The sequence below is a fragment of the Erpetoichthys calabaricus genome, chromosome 17, assembly GCF_900747795.2.
Source record: "Erpetoichthys calabaricus chromosome 17, fErpCal1.3, whole genome shotgun sequence".
In the NCBI taxonomy this organism is placed as follows: domain Eukaryota; kingdom Metazoa; phylum Chordata; class Cladistia; order Polypteriformes; family Polypteridae; genus Erpetoichthys; species Erpetoichthys calabaricus.
In genome coordinates, this window is record NC_041410.2 from 31,340,474 (window position 1) to 31,366,017 (window position 25,544).

At 37.5% G+C, this 25,544-nt stretch overlaps 2 protein-coding genes across 2 annotated transcripts; one reads left to right on the forward strand and one right to left on the reverse strand.

Moving 5' to 3' along the window:
- The first annotated feature begins 1,099 nt into the window (after positions 1 to 1,099).
- Positions 1,100 to 15,193, forward strand: LOC114667769 (fish-egg lectin-like). The gene is made up of 4 exons (XM_028823207.2): positions 1,100 to 1,328; positions 7,149 to 7,376; positions 9,532 to 9,877; positions 14,957 to 15,193. Exons 1-4 carry the CDS (start codon positions 1,280 to 1,282, stop codon positions 15,093 to 15,095), a joined length of 762 nt encoding a protein of 253 aa, XP_028679040.1. The 5' UTR covers positions 1,100 to 1,279; the 3' UTR covers positions 15,096 to 15,193.
- Positions 15,194 to 16,128: 935 nt separating this feature from the next.
- LOC114667770 (platelet-activating factor acetylhydrolase IB subunit alpha1-like) lies at positions 16,129 to 24,574 on the reverse strand. Its single transcript, XM_028823208.2, has 6 exons — positions 24,516 to 24,574; positions 21,442 to 21,567; positions 18,889 to 18,978; positions 18,693 to 18,809; positions 17,626 to 17,748; positions 16,129 to 17,536 (listed from the first exon to the last, which is right to left on the reverse strand). Exons 2-6 carry the CDS (start codon positions 21,523 to 21,525, stop codon positions 17,270 to 17,272), a joined length of 681 nt encoding a protein of 226 aa, XP_028679041.1. The 5' UTR covers positions 21,526 to 21,567; positions 24,516 to 24,574; the 3' UTR covers positions 16,129 to 17,269.
- Between the last annotated feature and the right edge of the window lie 970 nt (positions 24,575 to 25,544).

Sequence of the window (25,544 nt, forward strand, 5' to 3'; positions counted from 1 at the left end):
TAATCAATAACAGGAATATTCAGGAAATTTGCCTTTAAACTTATCACCCCAGTTTCAACAATGGGTGCCTATTGCTCCTTCATCTAATGTCTTTTAAATATAATATTTACATGTGTCTTTGCCTAAGAGAAAAAAGAAACCACCCAGTGTACAAAAAATGTCCCCATCTGACATACTGTCACCCTGCATTAGCTCAACTGAGCTAAACATGTTTTGCTGCTGTTGGTGCTTCTTATTTCAGTGTCAAATAATAGTTGGCCAGCATTAATGGGTTCTGCCTGCTCTAATACCACTGGTGAAACCTTTCATGATATTTATCACTGGCTGCACCATGATTAGCAGGGGGGTCCATATGTGAATCTTTAGCAACATGTTCCGCTTCATGGTTTTGTATGCTTCATGTATGTTGTCAACCAGCTGGGTGAGGTTTAGTGCTCTGCATTTGCTAATAAAATTCTCAATAACATCCTTGAGTGTCTCTTGTGTGATTTCCTCTGGCCCCATTAGCAGATCTTCAGAGAGCTTGTAAAATGCCTCCCTTGATCTTTGCATCAGTTATTTATGGAAACATACACATATCCACAAGTAGATTCTTCTAAGACTCACAGACAAATGCATTTTTCTCAGAGAAGGGTAAAACAAAATTTTTAGAAACATTCTTAGATAAGACCAGGTTAGCAACGGTAGCCACAGCTAATCTATTTTTTAATCATCTTGATCCAATACAATATCACTGCAGCATCATTTGCAAGACACAATCTAACCCTGGATCACGTGCCAATCTATTGTTCAGGATCTTTGAGCAGACATTATCATGCGAGGAAAACCCAGAGGGAAACAGGGAGAATGTGCAAACACCACATAGACAGAAACACATCCTGGGGTTTGGCCCCATTCTTCATGGAGCTGAGGGGTACCAACACAATTCACAGTGCCAACAAATATTAACCCTAAATGGAAATCCAGTAGATAACCATTCCTTATTGTTTCATGAGACAGTGTAACCCTAGGGGCCTGTAAAATGCCACAGGTGCCAAAAGGGAATCATTTGAGACCAATTAGCTCTGGAAATATTCTCTTCATTTGCACTGTGTGGCCATCTGATTTACATCTCCCAATGAAATAGCATCCTCCTGCTCTGTTTAGGTTTCTCATGGTATTTACCTACAGACAGTCGGTTCACATTGCCAAGTCTACTATTGGTCAATTTCAACTAAGCTTCTGTATAAGAACATATCATGGAAACGCTGAGTTAACCAAAAGAAAGCGCTGAGCAAGAATGAAGTGTTACCTGATCTTCTTCACTGTCTTCACTGGCTCCTGTGTGGGTAAGTCATCAACAGTATTTGAGTGAGTAAAATATTTAACTGAATTAGCTTTTAGAGATGTAAACATATTGGATAGGAAATTTTTAAAAGTTGTGTTGTACATTTGAAGCCACTTCTCTCCTAAACAGGCTCTTGAAAATTTACACTACATAGTGAAGGGAATAAAAATGAAAAGCTTGCAACATTACGTACCGTAAGTAAATTGTGTCTGCAGTGGGAGGTGAAGTTGTAAAAACTCCTTAGTCAGACTTTGCTTCATAAAAGGTCATTAGCCTTACTGCATCATGACTTCAAGAACCATCCCGTCACTGGCTCGGTGGTCTTCATGTTCTGAACCCCCCAAACATCCCAAGATGTGTTTCTTAGGTTTATTGTAGTACTAGGGTGTTGTACCGTGTTAGCCATTATGAATGTAGTGAAAAGTCACATCTTGCCTGAAGAAGGGGCCTGAGTTGCCTCGAAAGCTTGCATATTGTACTCTTTGTAGTTAGCCAATAAAAGGTGTCATTTTGCTTGACTTTTCATTAGGTTTATTGGCAACTCTAATTTTGCTCAGTAAGGGTGTGAAGTCAATGCGAGGACTTGTGGCGTAGCTACAATGGGGCAAGGGGTGCAATGCACCCGGGAGGGCCCATCAGGCCTCTTTTTTTTTTTTTTTTTTTGCGAGCGCACGAAGCGCGCAGGTTTGGGGGCCCATTCAATGATGATTGCACCCGGGCCCCTGTGAACCTTGCTACACCGTTGGCGAGGACATGCTTCTGCTGCCAACTTATGGAACAGAAATGAAATGAGTTAATGTCTCATATACTCATATATCTTTGATTTAGAAATGAAACTGAGGACATTGATGTATTGATGCAAAAATAAATAAAAGTCTGAATTAGCATAAGCTGCCCTCATTCGGGGTGTTCATAAGAAATGTAATAACTTACTTCTGAGTTAGAAGTGCCAAATAAATAAAAGTAATTACATTATATATTTGATTTTTTAAACCACATGCTTCAATTAAAATGTTTAAAGTCAAAATATTCTGTTGTAATAGAAAATGGTACTTTTTCATTCCATGATAGAGGTTGATAGGGGATTGGATCCCAAGTAAAGGATCAAAAATCAAAAATAACATCCATCCATCCATCCAACCCGCTTTATCCCAACTACAGGGTCATGGGGGTCTGCTGGAGCCAATCCCAGCCAACACAGGGCGCAAGGCAGGAAACAAACCCTGGGCAGGGCGCCAGCTCACCACAGGGCACACACACACACACCCACACACCAAGCACACACTAGGGACAATTTAGAATCGCCAATGCACCTAACCTGCATGTCTTTGGACTGTGGCAAGAAACTGGAGCACCTGGAGGAAACCCACGCAGACACGGGGAGAACATGAAAACTCCATGCAGGGCGGAACCCGGGAAGTGAACCTGGGTCTCCTAACAAGAGACAGCAGCACTACCAATGCACCACCGTACCGCCCTCAAAAATAACATTATATTTAAAATCACTGACTTTGAAACTGTTGAAAAAGATACCCCACATGCTTATGTTTGAAATTTATCGTTTTTACCCTTCCGGGAGTATCTCTTAGGGGGCTAGAACTGCGGTAAAGAATTAAATATCACAAATATGATACAGCAACCTGAAAAAGTGATACTCAAAAAATGATACTCCACATACCTGTATTACCAAACTCCATTTTTTTTGAGGTTTTGTGAAAAGGGGTAAATTTCACCCCTTGTATCCCATTAGGGGGTAAACCGCTGGAGTTGTTTGATGTGGCGTGCACAACTTCAAGTTCTTCTGATCATTTTTGTTGAATTAGTTTATTATAACAGTGTAATTTTCTGCACGAAATATGCTCCAAAAATTGCCTAAAAGCAAGGGCTTTCTCCTGTCTAGAGGGCCAAAACTAAGGGGGAACCCCTAAAAGCTTAGTGTCTTGCATAACTCGATATCAAGACACATAAACAGTATATCATATGATGGGATTTACTCGTGGTCAAGAAGCACTACAAAAACCTGAAGTGATTTCACAGTAATAAGTGTACAATATGAACATGCAAATGTAACACTTTAAGCTGCAATCTTCAGGTAGTTTCTTGTGCTGAAATGAGTGCTACCAGCAGAACACAAGTGGTGCTGTACAACAGAACAACACATTTATTTGATGACATCTCTTCTAAACCTAAAAATCGAATGACTTTAATACAGACTTTAACATCTTAGACATTTCAGGAAAGTCTGGAGGCAGCAGTTTGAATATGCTTATACGAAAGGGTGACAGTACAGCTACCTTACATCTCTAGAGGTTGGGTTCAAATCAGTGAGGAGTTTACAGTTTCTCCCCATGTCTTCTTGTGTTTTTAATGAACTCCAAAGATGTGCATGTTAGACTTTTGTTTATTACTTGGGGTATGTTGCAGAAAATATTTAGTAAACAAAGATGAGCTTTGAGTCATCGCTATATATGAACACCTATAGGTGAAGTTCCATGTGCTCTCTTTTAATGTAGCATGGCAGACTGAACAAATCAAACAGTAAGCTTCCTTTATTCAGCTAGGTTCATTTACATAAGACATTTGAATATATTTTAATTTTCACAATCAGCTTTCAATAAATTGTATACTCCAGAAATACACATGTGAATTAAGCATTATGTAAAGTCTTCAACTAGTCAAAAATATTAAAAGTCCTAAATAAAACAAATAAGACTTCTCACATGTAAACTGTGTCATGCATGTGCATCGGTCACCTGCTGAGTTCTTCACAGGTATGTGATACCCTCCTAAGCCAAGAAAGGGGGCAGTTGCTATCTGCTTTATCTTCTTTTTCCTCCACAACACAGAGAAACTGCCCAGTGACTCTGCCCCTCGCAGTCCTTAGGCCATAAAAAAAAACACTTCTGGTTTTAGTGACCCAAAGAGACGAGCTCCACAGCCCACTCACAGAATTCTTGTTATAGTCTTTAAAACTAGGCCATGTGTTACAAGGCACCTATTTGTTATTCTTTTTTTGAATGCCATTGTGCATTGTTTTGTTGCAAGAAGTTCAGTGAGCAGCGTTTTGTTGCAACCAGTTCAATGGTCCACAAATTAGCTTATCGGGAACGCCAAAAAAACTACTCCAGGGCACAGACCACTGCCAGATCTCAATACTATTCAAATTTAATCAACAACAGTCCTGGAAATTCCAAACAACTTTTTTCAGTGATAAATCATTTACTCAATCCTCACACCTATACCTGTAATAATTTCACAGAGGAGCAGTGCAATAATTTTATTGAATATTTCACCTCTAAAGTAGACATCATCCGCTCCTCATTGTCTGCCTCCAGCCCTCCATCGCTGGATGTTTCTACATCAAAGCCAATGGGATGCCTTTCCCAGTTCCTCTGTACCACAGTTAAAGAAGCTGAGGGCATTGTACAGAGGATGAGACCTTCAACGTGTTCATTGGACCCTTTTCCTACTCCTCTGGTAAAAGCTAATGTATCAGATATAAGCCCTCTTATTGCTGACATCATTAATCACTCTCTCCAGAGCGGCTTAGTCCCACTAGCCTTGAAAACCGCAAAAATTAGACCTCATTTAAAAAAATCCAATTTGGATCCTGAAGTGATAGCAAACTATCGTCTGATCTCCAACCTTCCATTTTTGTCTAAGGTTTTGGAAAAGGTTGTTTTGGTTCAGCTTCAGGATCACCTCAAAAAATTCAATCTGTTTGAAAAACTTCAATCTGGTTTCCAAACTTCTCACAGCACAGAGACAGCCCTGGTCAGAGTCACCAATGACCTCCTGATGGCTGCTGACCAGGGCTCTCCATCACTCCTTACCCTCCTGGACCTTACAGCTACATTTGATACGGTAGATCATAATATTCTCCTTCATCATCTTCACTATACAATTGGACTTTCTGGTATTGCTTTGGAGTGGTTCAAGTCCTATCTTACAGACAGGGCTGAGTATGTGGCCTTGGGGGATGCTAAATCTCATACCCACACTGTCACCTGTGGGGTCCCACAAGGATCAGTCCTTGGGCCGACCCTCTTTAATATCTATATGCTACCCCTGGGTCACATCATCCGCAAGCATGGAGTTTCATTCCATTGCTATGCTGATGATACGCAGCTCTATGTGAGACTGGATTCGACTTCTTTTACACCTCCATCAACTTTTTCCTCTTACTTGGATGAGATTGAGGCCTGGATGTCCAAGAACTTCCTCAAGGTGAACAGCACCAAAACTGAAGCTCTTTTAATTGGCACCCCCATCAACTTTGTTCCTCTGTAAATTGTGTTTCCTTTTCTGACCGTACCATTACCCTCTCCCCTTCTGTTACAAATCTGGGTGTCAAGTTAGACTCCCATCTGTCATTTGATACACATATCCATCACCTTTGTAAAATTGCATTCCTTCATCTTCGAAACATAGACAAATTCTGTCTCTACCTCTCCCTCTGTGATGCTGAAAAGTTGGTTCATGCCTTTGTCTCATCCAGACTGGACTATTGTAATGCACTCCTCATCAGGATACCCAACAAGAGCCTTCAAAAGCTACAACAAATTCAAAATAGTGCTGCATGAATCCTGATGAGGGTGCGGAAATATGAACACATTTCACAAATCCTTCGATCACTTCATTGGCTCCCAATCCATCTCCGAATTGAATACAAACTCTGTTTTTTACTCACCAGTGTATCCATGGAAATGCTCCATAATATCTTAAAGGAACTCCTTATACTAACATCCACTACAAGAAACCTCCGTTTTACAAATACCTACCGCCTTTGCCCCCCTGTGACCAAACTTTATACAATGGGAGATCGAGCCTTTGCAGCCGCTGCTCCACGGCTCTGGAATGCCCTACCAGAGAGCCTAAGAACACAGCAGATTGTGGGCTGTTTTAATAAACAGCTAAAGACTTTTCTATTTAGGAAAGCTTATTAACAAGAATGCTATAAATATTATTGTTTTATCTCTGTTTTTATACTTGCTTTGCCTTTGTTTAAACTTTTTATGTTGCATCTTTGAGATTTACTGCTAATGTAAAGTGCCCTATAAATAAAATGCATTATTATTATTATTATTATTATTATTATTATTATTTTTATTTTTTTTTTTTATTAGTTTTCCCAGCAAGTAAACGGGGACAGTCAGTTTGGTATCCCAACAATTCGTTGTTGGATCAACCTGTTATTCACTTGGACAACCACAGCTGTTATCAGAAAACAAACCCCAAAGTTAAATGTTATACTGCATGTGATGTCATTTTCTAAAGAAAATGAGCTGGTACAAACAAAGTCATAATGCCCTAGTTTAACTATCTGGCAGTTTCAAGAATTTTCTTTTCCCTTACAGGTTTCAGAGTATATTCCAGTGGCATCAGGTGCAAAGCAGGAAGCAGCTTTAGCTGTGCTACCAGACCATTACATTGACTCATACTTGACCAAATTAGATTCCCCGACAATTTTAACCTGGCATTTTTGCACAATGGATAAAAACTGAGTATCTGAATAAACAATAACACAGATACTGTATAAAGAATATGTGTAAAGCCTACTAGGGCATTTATTAGGTCAGAACGTAGAGCCCATGTCCTACATTTGTGATGAAGTAACATTAATCACTGCATCACTGTGCCAGCCCTTGTAGGTTGTTTCCTGACTCCATATCGGTCCTCTGTGTTCTGACCAGGATTTGTTCCTGTCTTAATGTGCCAGGATTGTTTCAGGCTCTATATAGTCCTAAAACTGAATCAAGACTTTTGGATATATGAATACACAGGGCCATTTTAACACATAAAATACCTGATTTGTTTGCAGCTCTGAACTGCCAGCAGGTGGATGGGAATCTGAAACAGATTGATGCCGGCTTGGGCCAGGTGTTTGGTGTAAATGCAAGTAATAATGTCTTCACTCTCTATGGCAATACCTGGGTACAGCTACCAGGAGAACTGAAGCATGTCACTGTCGGGCCTGCTGGGGTATGGGGAGTCAACACAGACAACAACATCTTCAAGATGGTGGCTGGTCAGTGGGTGAATGTTCCAGGTACCAGTCACATATTTAATCTTTTTAAAATTGTGTCAAATAGCATGCATACATCTTTCTGAAAATAGAAGCAAAGAAAGTATAATAATGAGCAATTACTTTGTACTGTTTTCTGTTATGTTTTTACACTTACACTAATAGTAAATCAATGCATTAAGAATAACAGAATGAGCAGATGTTTCTTACTACAGCACATACAGTGGGTTCAAAAAGTATCCAGACCTTTTATTTTCTGCACACTTTATTGTGTTGTAGATTTAATTTTAATTGGATAAATTTGGAAGTTTATCCAAATGTTCCTGGAAGATCCTCTATGGCATTTAAGTCTGGGGTTTGGCTGGTCCACTCAAGGATAGCCAGAGACTTGTCTCGAAGCCACTCCAGTGTTATCTTTGCTGTATGCTTCAGGTCATTGTCATGCTGAAAGATGACTTGTCACCCCAGTCTGTGATTACATACACTCTGGAGCAGCGTTTCTTATAAATATCATTTGGCAGAATTCGTCCTTCACTCACTTCTAAAACAGTCTCCTTGCCCCTGACACTGAAAATCACCCCTATAGCATGATACCGCCACCACCATGGTTCACCTTAGGTACGGCAGGTGTTGAGCAGAGGCTTGTCTTTGGCAGACATAGTGCTTAGAGTTTTGCACAAAGAGTTAAATTTTTGTCTTATCAGACCAGAGAATCTTTTTCCACGTGCTCTCACAGTCCTTTAAATGTCGTGGCAAACTCCAAGTGGGCAGTCATATATGCCTAATTGAAAGAGTGCTGCCGAGATGGTTGTCTTTCCAACAGGTTCTCCCATCTGAGCAGAGAACCCCAAAACTCTCTTAGAGTGACCATTGGGTTCTTCTCCCTGATCAAAGCCATACTTACCTGGTTACTCAGTTTGCCCAGATGGCCAATCCTATGAAGAGTCTTGGTGGGTTCATACTTGGTTTCATTCCATTGCCTCATTATTTAGTACTTTTTGTCTCATTATACTGATGAATCTTGTTGTTCATGCTCTCACAGCCCAAGTTGGCTGGCATATGACTTTTACTGAAGAGCAGCTTCCGTCCAGCCACTCTACCATAAATGCCAGATTGATGGAGAGCCGCTGAGATACTTGTCTTACTGACAGGTTCTCCCATCTCAGCAAGGGAATTCTGAAGCTCAGTTAGAGTGACCAGTGGGATCTTGGTCATGCCCTTCTTGCCTAAAGAGTCAGTTTCTCTAGGAACTCTAGGGGGAGTCCTGGTGGTTTCAAACTTCTATTTCACAATTATTGCGGCCACTGTGCTACTAGATCTATGCCTCACCACAATTTGATTGCATGGGTCTACAGAGAGTTCTTTGGATTTCATGGCTTGATTGCTATCCTGACATGTCATGTGAATTGTGGGACCTTATAAACACGGGTGTGTGTTTTTCTAAATGATATACAATAAATTCAGTTTTCCACAGTTGGACAGTTCCAATCCAATTCTAGACACATCTCAAGGATAAATAAAGCAAAGCTTTCTTGAAAACATGTTTTCCCTTTGTCATTATGAGTTATTGAGTGTAGACTGATGGTCAAAAATGGATGGTGTAAATACCTTATGAATCCACTGTACGTGATGTTCTAGCAAAGACACATACACATTGATACCAAGGTGAGTGCACATCACATATTCTGTGAAATTCTTTAGAAACATGAAATAGTTCTCATATTTAGTAATAATTGCTCATAATTAATTACATTTTTTACATATACATACAATTCCCTGTGTTTTTAGTGAGATGTACATGTTCTCCCTGTGATTATTCCATTTGATGACATGATTTTAAAGGTCATTTGGCAAAACTGGCTCAAAACTGACTTTTCTGTGATATACCAAGAGCACAACCTAAAAATCAAGTGGTGTGCAGTTGTCCACCTGCTACTGCAACCATTTTAAGCAGCTACAAGAGAACAACATTAAAATGAAGAAATGTAATACAAAGTAAAACAGAAATGTTAATAGTGTGTTCACCCACCCAGTTCAAGATAGTAATATAGAAAAGAGACTTCTGCATTTGTTATTGGAATATTAAGGTACAAACTGTGATGGCAGGTCTTTGTCATCTCTCTAAGCATCGAGCCACAGAAGTCACTTGACAGTTGTATTCTTTTCTTGTTAACTTTAGGACTGTTGGTGCAGATCGATGCAGGAGGAGATGAGTTTATTTCTGGAGTTAACATGTTTGACAAAGTCTTCTGTATGAACAGCCAGTATAGCATGGCGTACAGTAATGCCCAGACACTCACTCAATGGGAAAATCTGCCTGGAGGCCTCACGTACTATTCATGTGGCCCCATTGGCTGTTGGGGTGTCAATTCTGCAAACCAGATCTTTTTAATGAATAATGTCATACCAACTTCTTGCATGGGCAATCAACAGTGGCAAAACATCCAAGGCTCCTTGGCAATGATTGAAGTTGGCACAGACGGCACTGTGTATGGAGTGGATAATACAGGCAAAATATTCCGCAGGTAGGTTTGGAATGGAATAATAATCTAGATGCTAAGATTTGAAGCCTTTAAGCTCATCTATGATGTTTACTGATAGTATTTTTTACTATTTACTGCAGAATTTTTAGATTAGTACAATTAGCTTTGGATAGTCTCTTGATAAACTCAAAGGCGATATTCTAATTATTTTCTTAGGAATGAAAAAAATTGCTTTATGGTTAAGGGAAAAGACTTTAAACTACAAGGCTACTGGTTTAATTTCATGCAATTGTACACTTTGCGACCAAGTGCTTAATGGTAGATGCCCCATCCTTGTGGTTTTGAACAGCTTTTGGTATCTGAAAGGTGAAAGGAGACATCCATATGGAGCACATGGTTGAAAGATTCCCTGGATGGGAGAGCACATCACCAGAGTCCTAGTCAGGCACTCAATCACATAGTTATGTTAGGCTTTAATCATCAGCCAAGTTTGACAACCATAAAAAATGATAGCAATTTTTAAGGTTACAACCATACCGCTTCACATTTACATCACATCCCAAGTGGAATGTCATAAGTGAGATAAAGTTATAATACAAAGTAAATATCACTTACATTAAAACATTTAAAACTTTGAAATGATGAAAATGTACATAGAGGGCCTTAAGATTAGATAGATAGATAGATAGATAGATAGATAGATAGATAGATAGATAGATAGATAGATAGATAGATAGATAGATAGATAGATAGATACTTTATTAATCCCAATGGGAAATTCACATTCTCCAGCAGCAGCATACTGATACAATAAACAATATTAAATTGATCAATAAAAAAGAGAAGAATAAAAGTAGAAAAATAAATAAGTAGAAAAATAAAGTCGTACACGGAGCTGCTGAAAAGGGATTATTTAAAAGACAGAAAATATTACTTTTTAAGCTTGTTTACCTACTTATTGAAATTGTGGCATAGTAATCACTTAATATTTTTTCAACAAGCTAGTTACTGTACACACGTCTTAACATTGTGGCGTATTCAGGGATTGGGTTAACTGTTTTGAATGTTGGAGTGTTTTTAATTTTTTTTATTAATGTCATCAAAGAAACATTTTTATTTATTAATATATTTTGTCATAAGGTAGTGTGGTAGTCGTACTGACCACCGAGGATATGCTTGCTGAACCAAGCAAGCTGTTGGATGTGTAAAAAAACGAAAATGTTGTATAAAAAAATATACAAACTGAAGTGACCTCTCTGGAGGTAAACTTGAGACAGTAAATTAACCCCCTAATTGAATTCAAACAGAGAGTTTCTTTGTTCTCTTCTGAGGAAAGAAATGCAAAAGGGAGTTGCTTAGGGTGACATGAATTTAATTGTCATATTTATGGATTATTAACATACTGTGGATTCAGAAAGTATTCAGACCCTTCCATTTTCTGCATATTTTGTGTTGTAGTTTTAATTTTTAATGGATAAATTGCCCATTTTTGCTCATCAATCTATGCTTCATAACCCATTCTGGCAAACTTTTTAAAAATATTTGCAAATTTCTTAAAAATCAAAGTCTGAAGTTTCCCATTCCTATCAGTATTCAGACCGTTTTTGCTGTGGCACTCCATTTGCTTAAATTCTCCTTGAGATGTGTCTAGAACTTGACTGGAGTTCTGTGGCAAACTGAATTGACTGACCATCATTTAAAAGCCACATACATCTGAGCAGAGAAGCTCCAACCATTCACACTGCATGCCAGGAAATCCAAGAAACTCTCTGTAGACCCTCGCAATCAAAATGTGGTGAGGCACAGATCAGGGCAAGGGTATAAAACCATTTCTAAAGCTTTCAGTGTTCCTAGCAGTATAGTGGCCTTAATAATTGTGAAATGGAAGAAGTCTGGAACCACCAGGAATCTTCCTAAAGTTGGCCATTCAGCCAAACTGAGCAATTGGTCAAGAAGAGTCTTGGTCAAGGAAGTGACAAAGTATTCAACGGCCACTCTAGCAGAGCTTCAGAAGTTCTCTGCTGAGATGGGAGAACCTGTCGCATGGAAGACCATTTCCGGGACACTCCATTTATCCAGAGTGTATGGTAAAGCAATTAGATGAAAGCCAATCTTGAATAAAAGGCATATACTGTAGCTGCCTGCTTGGACTCTGAGAGCATAAAGAAAAAGATACTCTAATCTGGTAAGACAAAAAGTTTTTAGGCAGAACTCCAAGCACAGCTCATCACCTGCCTAACAGAAGCCCTAGGCTGAGGCATGGTGGTGTTGGTATCATGTTACGGAGGGGGCTTCTTAGTGGCAGGGACAGGGAGATGGGTCAAAATTGAGAGAAGGATGAATGCAGCCAAATTGTTGATGAAAATTTGCTCCAGAATGCACATGACCTCAGACTGGGGTGACTGGGCAATGACTGAACTTGCTAAGGAGACTCCGGTCTTTTGATGTGTTCAGCAAGCTACTGGAAATGTTCTATCAGTCCATAGTAGTAAGGGTGATGTTCTACACTGTGGTCTCCTGGGGAAGCAACTTGAGCTCAAAAGAAGCACAATGCTGGAAAAAACTTATCAGTAAAGCCTGCAACATCACGCTGACAAACCCTGGACACACCGGAAGTAGTTGTAGAAAAGAGGATGGTGACAAAAATTAGATGCCATCGTGAAAAATCCCCTCCATCCTCCCCAGGATCTCTTTTAGCCGCAGGCTCATTCCACCATGGTATGATAAGAAGTGCCTCTGGGGTTCTTTTCTGTCCATTGCTTTCTTTATATTTATTTATTTATATACACATATCGATTTGGCTGTATTATTTGTCCTGTGGAGTCTAAATCTTTGTTTTTACGTTTCTACTGCTGTATGTATGTGAATTTCCCCATGAGATCAATAAAGTTTATCTAATTAAATCTAATCTAATCTAAAACAATGTTGGAGCGGCTTCAGGACAAGTCTCTTACTGTTTTTGAGTGGCCCAGACTTAAACTCCACAGAACATCTGTGGAGAGACCTTAATATGGCAGACACTTGCCATCCAATCTAATGAAGCTAGAGGATCTGCCAAGAGGAAGGGAATAAACTGCACAAATCCTGGTGTGCAAAGCTTGTAGAAACTTACCCAAGAAGACTCAAAGCTGTAATTGCTGCTAAAGGGGCTTCAACAAATTACTGAATTAAAGATCTGAATATTTATATGAGCAAGAGTTTTTAGTTTTTGATTTATAGTGAATTTGCAAACCGTTCTAAAAACATGGTTTCACTTTGCCATTGTGGGTTTTTGAGTGTAGATTGATGGGCAGAAATTGCAAACTTATGCAATTAAAAATAAATCTACAACACAATAAAGTAAAGGGGTGAGATGTGGCATTAAAAGAAAAAAAAACTTTTGAGGAAAAATGTTTATGTAGGACTAGAACGCTTCCGATAAAGTGGGCCAGATTCCCCGGCCACCCCAAAAACTGCACATAGGCAATCTTGGATTAAGGGTTGACTTTATTGGGTAGGGAGTAGAATCCCCCTTGACCTGCACAACAGCTTGAAATCTTTGAGACATGGATTCAACACGATATACCAGAGGCATTCATTAGGCATGTTGGTCCAAGATCATTTCACATCATCACGCCATTCCTGCAGCTTCTTCAGTACACACTTGGTTCCATCTTACCCTGAAGGTTCTCTACTGGAGTGAAAACCTTGGGAGCAAACTGAAATCACTGTCATGTTCATGGAACCAAGATGAGATGAGGTATGCTTTGTGACATCGTGCATTATCCTGCTTGAAGCATCTACTTGAAAAGTGGCTAATTGTGGCCATAATGGGATGCATGTGATCAGCATCAACACTTAGGTACACTGCAACATTCAAATCATGTTCAGTTGCTATTAGCAGGCCAAATGTGTGACAACTAAACATTCCCAACACCATTGAACTCCCACAACCAGACTGCACTATTCACAGAAGGCAGGACAGATCCACAAATTACCTGCTGTTTAGGTGAAATTCTGACCTAATCTGTGTGTATCCTCAGGAGACTTTTTTCCCAATCTTTGACAACCTGCTTTTGGTCACCACATACCCACTGTAGCCTCATCTTCCTGTTTTCCACTGACAGAAGAGCAATCCAACGTGGTAATGTGCAACAGCAGACCATCTGCTACAAGGTCCAACGCGGTGTGCATTCAGAGGCACCCTTCTGCATGTTACTGTTGTAAACAGCCAATATTTATCTTTGTTGGCATGTTTTAATATATTGCAGTTTAGACACGATTGGGGCTGTTTGTTGATACCCATGGAATAGATCATAAATAATTGAATTACAGTGCTTTTTCAAACTGTTTTCTTTAATTCATATCACACGTGTCTCCAGTTGTGCAATCAGTCAGTGTAATGCTTTTGGGAGAATGTACGTTGGACAAATGAGACAAAACCCGAGCTTTTTAGCAAGTCACAACAGCTCTATGTCCACAAATGAAAAAAATGAGGCTTTCAAAGAAAATAATACCATACTTACTGTGAAACATGAAGGCAGCTCGATTATGTTTTGGGGCTGCTTTGCTGTGTCTGGCATGGGGTGCCTGAAGGCTATCAAGGCATTCTGGAGCAAAACGTACTTCCCAGTGTCAGTCGAGGACATGGATACTCCAACAGGATAATGACCCAAACCACACAGCTAAAAGCACCCAAGAACTGCTAAGGCTATTCTGAAGTGGTCTTCTCTGAATCCCATCAAACATCTATGGAAACAACTGACCCATGCAGTGTGAAGATGGCCCCCTTCAACTCTGACTCTGCTGGAGAAGTTTGCTCAGGAAGAGCGGGCCCAGCTCCTTGTTGACAGGTGCAGAAGTCTCATTGAGAACTCCAGCTTGTTTGCAGTGATACATGTCCATGCAATTTTCATTTGTGTTATTATTTGAAATATTCTGTTGAATCAAAACTCTCTAAAGCAAAGTCTGAGTTTTGTTTAATATGGAATACACAACGATTGGTGCTGATTACTTTTGTCAGTTTCAAGTCATTTCAGAGACCATTGTGGATTCTCCTTTTTTATGGGAGGGTACCAGCAACTTTGTCAAGGTTTGTGGCAACATTACTAAACCTGCTAAAATTAAACCTTTGTTTTACAGGGATGGAATAACAAACAGCACTCCAGCTGGCACACAGTGGACTCTGGTTAACATCTGCGGAAATTGTAAACATGTATCCTATGATCTTGGTGTATTATGGATCATCAAAGATGATGGCAGCATCATGACCTGTAGCTAAACTACTCTGAGAAGTATTCCCAGCTGACATAATACATCTCTAATAACATAAAAGATAATGTAAGGTGAAAGCACATTTATCTTCAACCTGTTTTTCAAGACTCCCTGTTTTCCAATACAAAATGTGAAAATTTAATATGTTTTTGATATATATAATATTTTTGTTATTATCACATCTCTAACGCAAGTTTTATCATTCAGGCTGCTGTAGAAATGCTTTTTAGAGTTGGGGATTGTGAACTGACGAAAAAATGATAATATTCATAATCTGTACACTTTCAATAAACCCCAAGATCTTCTCCGTGACCTAAAAAGTCAGAAGATGTTTTTAGTTTTAATTCAGTATGTACTCTTTTCTCCAAAAGTTTCCAAGTGGTAAATGCACATATATTCAAAAATTATTAAAACTAATTGAGCTTAGAAATTACTGTAAAAACTTAAAGAAACTTCTGTAAATATAAAAAGTGTAAGAATGCAACATAAAGCCATGTGAAGCATATTAACATGGTATCTGGGATATATTTTTAGGATATACTGTAGTCAAACAACATACTGGAATATTGGAAAAAGTTAGTACAAATTGGTGAATCCTGGCATATCTGAAATGATCTTTGTAGCTAAAAATATGTGGATGACAAAAGTCTCATACACAAAATAAAAGAACACATGCTTTTACAAGATTATGCACATCCTATATGTTGGGTCAAGGGTGTCAGTTTTGCTAAAATGTGTTGGAATCCAGAGTTTGTTGGATTAGGTATTTGTATTAAAACTGGAATGGCTAAAGGTAGCCTTCACCATTCTGGAAGTGCATTTGAACGCTCAGTTCACACTGCTGGCAAATGTTAACTTCATACACAGTATAAAAGGAAAAACACGTCTTCACAACAATCATTTTGCTTTACATACTATTTACATGGTTACTAGGCCAAAAAACACTCAAAATCTCTTAATCTAGGAGATGTAAATGTTACTACAGTGCCACATGCTGGTGTGTCGACACAGAACAGACCAGTTTACCATAAAAACACAGAAACTCTTTCCTCAGAATTTATTGGAAAAGTCACAAGACAATGTAAATGAACAGTATTTCCTTTAGCATACGATGGAATTGAATAAGTCTACATGGAGTGTACTGTGCTGTGTTATAATAAATTTATTCAACAGGCAGGCATCAACAGAGAAATAATCTGGACAAGGACAGTTGTATTTTCTAATAGTTTAGGCTCTAAAGCTTTGAATAATATCTATACAGTAATTGCATACAGTATGTTTGATCTGGACTGCTATAGCAGCTGGTCAGAATCAATGTTGCTGTAACATTTTAAGAAAGGAATAACAAACAATGTTAATAAAAAGATTTCTGGCAAAAAATATGAAAAATTAAGTGTTACACTTATTGTGTCATACAGTATAACAATAATGAAAAACATAGGCATGGTACGAATGATTTGGACATTCACAGTAATTAAAACAGTCACAGTGTTTGAAATTTTTATTCAACTGACCATTTTTTTAAATCATGCTCTCTTAAGACAAACTCAACAGTTGTGCTACAAAGTATGTATTAATATCCATTCAATGTTTAGTGTTCATTATGGGGGATTCCAACATATGAAATTACATTTTACGCATGTAAAACTGGGAAAACATTTCTCTTAGCGTGCTTATTTTTTCACTCCTTCAATATCCACAAGTTGGATACTTATAAAAGTTGTTCAACAGTAATGAACAGTTTACAGATATAAGTTGTAACACTCATTGTGTAAATAAGATATTGCTTTAGTGGAAATCTTCATTTTAGTGGGTCTGAAGAAAAGGTCCTATAATTCAAAGAATAAGGTAATATGCAAAAAAAAAAAAAAAAAAGTGATAATGTCAGATTCATTCAGTTACAAAATGTATTTAGTGTTACAGGAACCGATTAAGACTGCTGGTTTACTCCATGATGATGAAGAACAGAAGGCAGACTGCAGTGAGGAAATCATTTAATATGGCATCCTTCTCTAATGAGGAGCAGGCCATTCATGGCCCAGTCACATGCAAAATAAATACTTTTTGCTTTACTTTGCATGTGGAACATAGTAGGAATGACATACAGAATGCACCACAAAGTAACAGGACAGAGCAGTATGAAACAAGTCTGTAATCTCAGAGATGTTCAAGGCTTTGGTTTCATGACACCATACGGTCTTGTTCCTCAAGCAATCTCTTGACTTTATCATAAAGGGGCCTGCACACACGTGCATAAGCAGCTCGGGTCAGGTGGAGGTAGTCATACATGTCATTATGTGAGATAGTTCCATCTGAATGCACAAATCCATCATCCAAGTTAAGGAAGTTTGCCCAAGGAAGTGTGGGTAATGCCTGCTGCACAAACTCATTAACTCTTGTATTCTTCTCACGTAATGGATTTGGGTTCTTCCCTCGAGGCAAAAGACCCTTAAAGCAATAAAATATATTTTACCTTTTTCAAGATAACCTGTATATTATTTATAATTATCTCAACACATCTAAAAAAACACACTTACCAATATAAGCACCTTGGCACTAGGCAGCTTTTTATGAATTTCATAAGCAATAGCCCCAATGCCTCCAGCTACTTGCTCAGCAGTATGACCATGGTTGTTAGTGCCTACCCATACTACCACCACCTGTAAAACACATAATTAATATTAATAATGTAGAAGAAAATAGGGTCAGTTGCTATGAGCAAGAAAAACAAAGAAATGCACTCAGGGCCAAATTTAAACACAAGCTACAATATAGGATAGAAATTACTTCAAATGAGCAACACAGACCTAGACTTTTGCTATGTTCAAAAACTTTGGGTATCACCAATAATTAAAAGTATGCTTAACTTTATTTCATAATTTTAATTTATATAAATGTCAATTGTGTTTTTTCACATGAGCATAACTTAATATTAGCAAACATATAAAATCTACAGTTCAGGTTGAAGCATATGTATATTCAGTAGGGAATGTAAGTGTGTGAAGAGTTTAGAATATCTGTATAGATAACATTCATTTTATGTAAATTGTGACCTGATCTTTATTCAAGTCTAAATAATGGATAAAAAAATCCAAATAACAAACACATTACTGAATACAATGATTTAACATTCATGTGGACCAATGTCTTTTTTGAAAAAAAAAAACATATTTAAACCCATAAGATAATTTAATCTTCAGAAAACAGTTTTATGTTGTGTAAGTGAATCAATAATAAATTAATCACTTAGGGATGGATCTAAAGTTCTCACTTTAACTCAGCTAAAATGTTGCTGAGTTAAATGAGGCAATTCAGTTTCAAATATTTGTTTTTTTATAGAGTCTCTTTTACTGTGCGACTCTGTACACCTCAGACTATAAATATAACACCAGCTCATGTTACTTGCAGAATTTCTCAGATGACTCTGCATCTCTGGGGTGTATTGATAAAGTGCTATTAAATCATTTGTTGTGTGTTCTCCAAGAGATGTACAGTACTGAAATTGTTATAAAAGAGTTTAAATACAGTATATAAAATTATCTATATTATAGCTTAGAGCTACTGTAGCAAGTTGCAGTTTAACTTTTGCCTTAGTTACTTTCACCTTAGGATTAATATGATCAAGTTCCCCATTCTGCAATCTCCACAAGACATGCTGAGTTGCATCGCCTCCAATTCCAAAATTCAAAGCATGAAGAGGGGAAAACAGCTCTCGCCATATCTGTAAAAGAAGAAGAAAAAAGGTCACACATAAAGGTATGTGAAATGACTAGATGGCCACATATAAAGATGGTCGTTACCTCAAACTGATGAAGCAACTGCACCAAAGAGTCTCCAACAAATAGAAGCTCTGGCTCTTTTCCTTTGCTGTCTGACACAAAACGGTTGTGCTGCAGGACAGAACAATGACAAGTCCACAAAATGCTTTAGTCTTTGTAATGATGTATGAACAATCCAATACATAACTTGGGTCAAGCAGAAACAATACTGAGGCATGGTAATGCAATATCTCATCCTATTAGACTAAATTCTTGCACTGTTCTTTTTTCAAAAAAAGGTAGGAACTCAGAGAATGCAACCCTCCTTCTAAAAATAAGTTACTCTCAAAATGAGAAAGGAACTATTAAAAAGCATGAACCAGTGAGACTACCATATGGTCTTGTATTCATTATTTTAGGCAAAGATTTCTGTAGTCATGGACAGTAACAGGCCACTTAGTATTGGCACAGAAAGAGAGACCATCAAAGGCAACTGAAGAAAAAGCATCACAACACCTCCTAGTACATCACCATAAGCAGGCTCCTTGCACATGTGTAAAGAAACAAAAAAAAAATCAAATATTAGGATCCAAGAATTCAAAGACATATGCCTCAGATCCCCACAGGGCACAATGGGACATAGAATTCTATAACTCAATTCTGTTGGGCTCTGTGGGTGCCACCAGGGGGTGCTACAAGGATTGGCAAGCCTTACTTCGTAGGAAGTGCTTCTGGAGAATGCCAACAGGCCACCGGAAGTATTCCTGGATGCAGCATAAAAGGAAGCAGCTGCCACTGCTACACGTGTCTTAATCAGGAGGGGGGAGACAAAGCTTGCTGGTGGAGGTGGAAAGAGAGAAACAAAGACAAAGAAAAGAAGGAAAAAAGGCTTTGCTATAGGCTGTTTGTGTTGTACTGTGTTGGTTGGTGGAAAGTAATTTGGGAAGTATAGCCCACAGCAAAATAAAAGCCATATGTTGTCCTGGAGTTGTGTCTGTCTCTGGTTTGGGATGCTGAAGCGCCCCCTTCAGGCCACACTTCCTTGGAACAGTTTTTCCTAACAAATAGCTTAAAAATTACCACTAAAGTCACTGCAAAAGGTTGTCCCCAAATCCAGTATTACATTCATGTTCAAATTGATCAGTTTATTTTATAAAAATGATTAATTAAATATAAATTGACAGTGAATAAAGGCAGGTATTTCTTTTGTTAATGGACTGACAACATTACTTTTTGACTAGTTTACTGTATAGATTATATTTATATCAAAAAGCTCCATGCTACCAAACACCTCCTTTTTCCATTTCCACATTTGAGCATCCTTGCTAAATGCAACTGGTTTAAAAAGTTGTGATTTTAAAACATTGGACTTGTTACCTCTTTCCTTTATTCCTTGTCTAAAGGAATATCCAAGCTACTGCATATTCACACTAGTCTGAAGAGTAAGACTTTAGGAAGACTAAAGTCCCCAACCTGAATGAAGTAACATTTATGTTCGGTAGTAGAACTTTTGCAGAAGATGTTAAGTAAAAAAATTGCCATTTGTTTATTTAATTTTTAAAACAGGCAAGCCAAGTCAGATTTACACCATATACTGATCACAGTACACCATGTAAAGTCAATCCACAGCCACCTCTTTCTAATTTCAATGGAAGCTCAACATAAAAATAAGCATATCAATAGAGTGAATGGTAAAAGGTATAACACAACATTATATAGCCAGAAATTAAACAGCGAACAGTTTAATTTGTTGTCTGATAGTTTATTATCTGAAGCATGGTAGAAGAATTAATGTGCAAATATAAAATGTGTCTTAAAACAGCCGTGCGCTAGCAGAAATAAACTTCACAATAATAGAAATAGTACCATCTGTTATATAACATAAATTTCAAGTTATATGTTAAATGTAATAATAAGAAGAAACAACTGGCAACAGATATCCTAAATAGTGTATGAGGTCTAAAATGCCGGCTTATGACAACAGCAATTGCTTTTTTTTCCTTCTAATAAATTTTTTATAGCTTTTGGAGTCTAAAGGGTATTGCAAGAAAAGTATGAGTATAGTATAAAAGAGGGATGAGTGGAATAATAAACAGCAGAAATAAATAGGACTTATACACTATATTTTATTTACTGTCCATAATTAGGGATTCCACAAAAATTCAATTACCTATATATTAATATCACAATATAATGTTTTAAGTGTCTTCTTCAGTTTAAGAATTTCAGCAATTTGCCTCTTGTATGTATTTACCCAGGTGTTGGATTTGAACATGCTGACTTCTGAGTTCTAAAATAACTTCTTAACTACGAAGTTAAATTAAGCTAGAATAGGAACAGAAAGTAGGTACACACATTTAAAAACAAACACTGAACATCAGTCTGAAAACCTAAAGACTGACAAATGCAAAACCAAAAGGTGCCATTAAAAATCAATGAGATAAAGATTTAGATTATGCTAATACATCTAAGTACATTTCCATAGTCCTTTAAAGAAACAACTATTCCTATAAAGTTCTACAAACAAAAGCAGCAACATTTAAAGGCAACATAATCATAACTACTGCACTGGAGACAGTCTCCCATTTTCCTTACCAGTGAAAGCCAACGGCCATCACCTTGAATATCAAGAGCTGCCATTGGAACAGCAGCTGGGTTTGATTCATCCATGTTCATCATGTTCCCAGTTTAAATTTGTCCGAGTAAAAAACAGAAAATATCCTAAAAAAATAAATAAAATGAATTTTGGTTTCTGAACTGAAAAAGCATTTTCCTTTTTGACGAAGTGGTCCTTCTGCCAACTGTTTGTACATTTGATTTTAACATATTTAGCTAATAAATAAAAAATAAATATTCTGTAAAATCCATTCATCATTTTTATAAACATAAATATTCAAATACAGGGCCCCAGACACTCAGATCTTCAACCCTCAGCATCAGGCACAATAAATTAAAAATAAATATTTTGTAAAGATGCATTCATCATTTTTATAAACATGATGATTCAAATGTAGGGCCTCAGACACTTTGATCTTCAACCCTCATCATCAGGCACAAGTCAGGAACCACTCATGTACAGAATGCCAATACACCACATACAGCATTTTGGAGCAACCACTGCACCACAAATGCTTAGGCGGAACATAATATGTGCAAATTAATAGTAATACACCACACCTATATGTAAATGATTATCGCTATGTATTGAAATGTTAATGTTCCTGCCTTGTGCCTAGTGTATGCTGGGAATGGCTCCAGCTTCCCTGTGACTCTCAGGACAAATGGGTTTGAAAACAGAGGTTTTTTCTACAGCCTTAAAATTACAAGGTGAAAACCTGAATACTGTTAATGACAAAAGCATACAACAAATGCAAGGTTGCAAGGTTTTGTGCTATTGTATTAATTGTCAACAGTAAATGGTTTACAGTATCAAAATGTCTAAGAAAACTTGCAATTATCCAAGTGCTACTTCATGAATTATATAAATGTTTAGAAAATCAATAACAGATCATCATGAGGGAAAAACAATAAACCAAGACAAGTCATTTAGCCTTCCGATAACTTTTTGTACACAAACTAAGGAACAGAAGCTGAGAAGGTTTTCATCTACCTCCCCAGAAACACATGTACTAAACCCACTGTTATAACAGAGTCAGTAGCATTGTGAAAGACCATTCCCACCCATTACATGGTCTATTCTCTCTTCTATCATCTGGAAAATGGTATTGTAGTTTCCACTCTGGTTCTATAAGACAAGAGTGCACAAAAATGTCTAGTTCCTCTATAACCAAGTGTCTTTCCAAGATATTCCCTTTCACACTGTACTGTAACCTTGTTGCATTGTCTATTGATTGCATTGCTTCTATCAGAACTTACACTTTGTTGTATGTTTCTATATGTTACACAGTGGCTCGTATTGCTACCTTGGCCTTGACTTTACACATTTAAAGGAGAATACATCTTAACATAAAAATTAGATCAAATGTTTAAATGTATCTAAACCTGTCTAAAACAAAAACAATACGGAAGTAGAAATCTAGACAGAAATAGACAGGCTCTGAATGCAAGTGTTCTGATCTAACAAGCAAAAGACTAAAAATGTGATAGAAAAACGTGGTTTATTTTTAGTCATTAAACACGCAAAGCATTTCGGATTCTGCCTTTCTATAAGTTTTAATGCTTAATGTGAATTAAAAAGCGTGTTTTCACAATTAGTGTGTTTTAAAAACTAAAAAAAAAGAATTACATACCAGGTAGTTTGTGCTGTCTGGCTCGTTTTTTTTATACCATAGTTAAGAAAAAATGACAGCTGAATGACAATGTAAACACAGTTAATTTGTACTTCTCATTACAGCAAGTTAATGCAATCCCCTGTTAAACACATGGTGACTCTTTCTATTAATTTAATTCCTTGTTTAATTTCACCTCTTATTTCAACTTTAAAGTTGCACAGTTTGAAATCAACTGTGGATCTTTATTTACTTCAAGGTACAACAAAGTTTTGTCACTGCCTTTGCACACAATTCTTGTAAATTTCTTTAAATACACAAACCAGCTGAAGCATCAAAGCAGAATCACATCCAGGGCTGTGAATGGATTTTTGCCTTTGTTGGTGATCATCCAAAAGAAAGCAACGTCCTCAAAAGTTTTAAAAAAAAGCAAAGCAAAACCATACAACCTATCTATAGTATTCTACATTTTTCTAAATTGATTGTGAGTGAGAAAAAATGGAAAATACTTGGCCAAATTTTCGAACCCCCAAAGATTACAAAAATGGCTAACAAATAAATCACACAGTCATTATGGTACGGTAGAACCTGGACAGTATGCCAATCCGTGTCAATAAACATTTATTGAGTTTCAATTCTAGCAGGCAGTATGTTTTGCACTCGTTGGACATTTTGTATGCCATAAGAAACAGTTTATAAAACTGAAAAATCCTTCCATTTTCTGAATTCTTATTCCATGACATACTTATACAGAACAAGTTATAGCAAAATTCGGTGCAAGAATAGCACCAGCCCTGAAAGTGACACCTGCAAAATGATGGATAAGTTGCGTCTAGTAGCTGTTTCTAATTTTCGGTTTTAAATCAGGTAAACACATACAAATAAAGTGCATCACATTTGTTCCGTTTCAAAGAATAAAATAAATAATCAGTAGGAAAGCCATGAGGTAAACGAACTGTCTGCAGCCACCACTTCGTAATAGCTTAGTGAAAATGCATCCCTCATAAGGTTCTGCACCTAAAATGTCTGTGCGTCAAAATATTAATTATACCACGTATTTATGGTTCATTTGCAAAAAGTCTCCATTGTCATTATTTAATATGCGATTTCAAAGGATTTTTTGTTGTGCGTGCAGTGAAAGTTAAGCTGCATTTAATGTCTGTTACACCTTTCATTTTAAATGTTTTTTTATTTGAATCTATTAACAATCGTTTGCTTATAAGTGATGCAGAGGATGCAGGCTACCTCTAGTGTTGTCTACAGCAGTATTGCCAGGCAGCCTTTTCACATAAGGCATTGGGAACAAAAGGCTTTGTCTCGTTCCCATTACTTTTTGAAATACAATCGGTAAGAAGATTTAGGATGTATTAGCCACCCGTTCCCGTAGTTACAATTAAACTCTATACACTCTTATCAAAAAGTTACGGCCCGGGCATTTACCTGTCGCGCGGCTTCGCTGAATTCACTTCCTGTTGGCGCCGACGACACGCCTTCCGGACTTTACTATATTTTACAATAGGGGGGAAATATAATAAATAATACAGTATTGTCTTCTAATTCATACATTAATATCCATATAAGATATTTTACAAGCCATAAATTATTATTTTAAACCAAAAAGTGTATCTTTTTAGAAGTTCTTCTTTCAAATTTCTGATTACATATTCATTATAACTTCCCCCCGCTGTTATAGAAAGTGCTTCGTAAGCCCGCTCTGCATTGAGATAAATGCGTCAGTAACCTAACAGAAGAAAACAGCTACTGCATTTTTTTTTACTGTATGTAAGGCATTTTGAAAAATAAAGTGGGTTTGGTATTGTACAATTACATGAATTGGTGCAGAGTGTAGGGCTGGTCCCAGCGATGTGACTAATGTTAAAAGGCAGACTCCGGCTCCCATGTAATTTTCAATTGGATTATACAATTCATAGGATATAGGCATTATCTGTGTGGAGCTTTCATGTTTTCCCTGTGTACTAGTTTTTCCACTCAGATCCTATAGGTCCTGTAGATATGCTGGTTATATTAATTTGCAACTTTAAATTTTCCAGTTAAACACGAGTGAATGCATTTGTGGGACTATCAATGCTAAGGGATGGACGCATACCCCAAGTTGGAATGTTCGTGCATTGCACTTAATGCTTGCTTATAGATACGCACCAGTTTCCTGCAACTCAAAACTGGACAAGAAGGTTACAAAAAGGATGGATGCATTTTTCACGGTGGCTTTTAATAATGCAAATTACACACATCGTCTTTATTGCGAACCCAAGTCATGCACTTCGAGCGCTAAAGGAAGTCATAAACCAGAGTTACTCAGTCTTTATAATGGACTCGGGATCTAGTCGTACTTTTAATTTCAATGACGACCATTGACAGAAAATGAAAAGCGGTTAGGAGGTTTGGAGGGTGTATTTTTTATGGTGAAACGATCGAAGAGTGGGGACGAAATTTACATCACTCGACCCA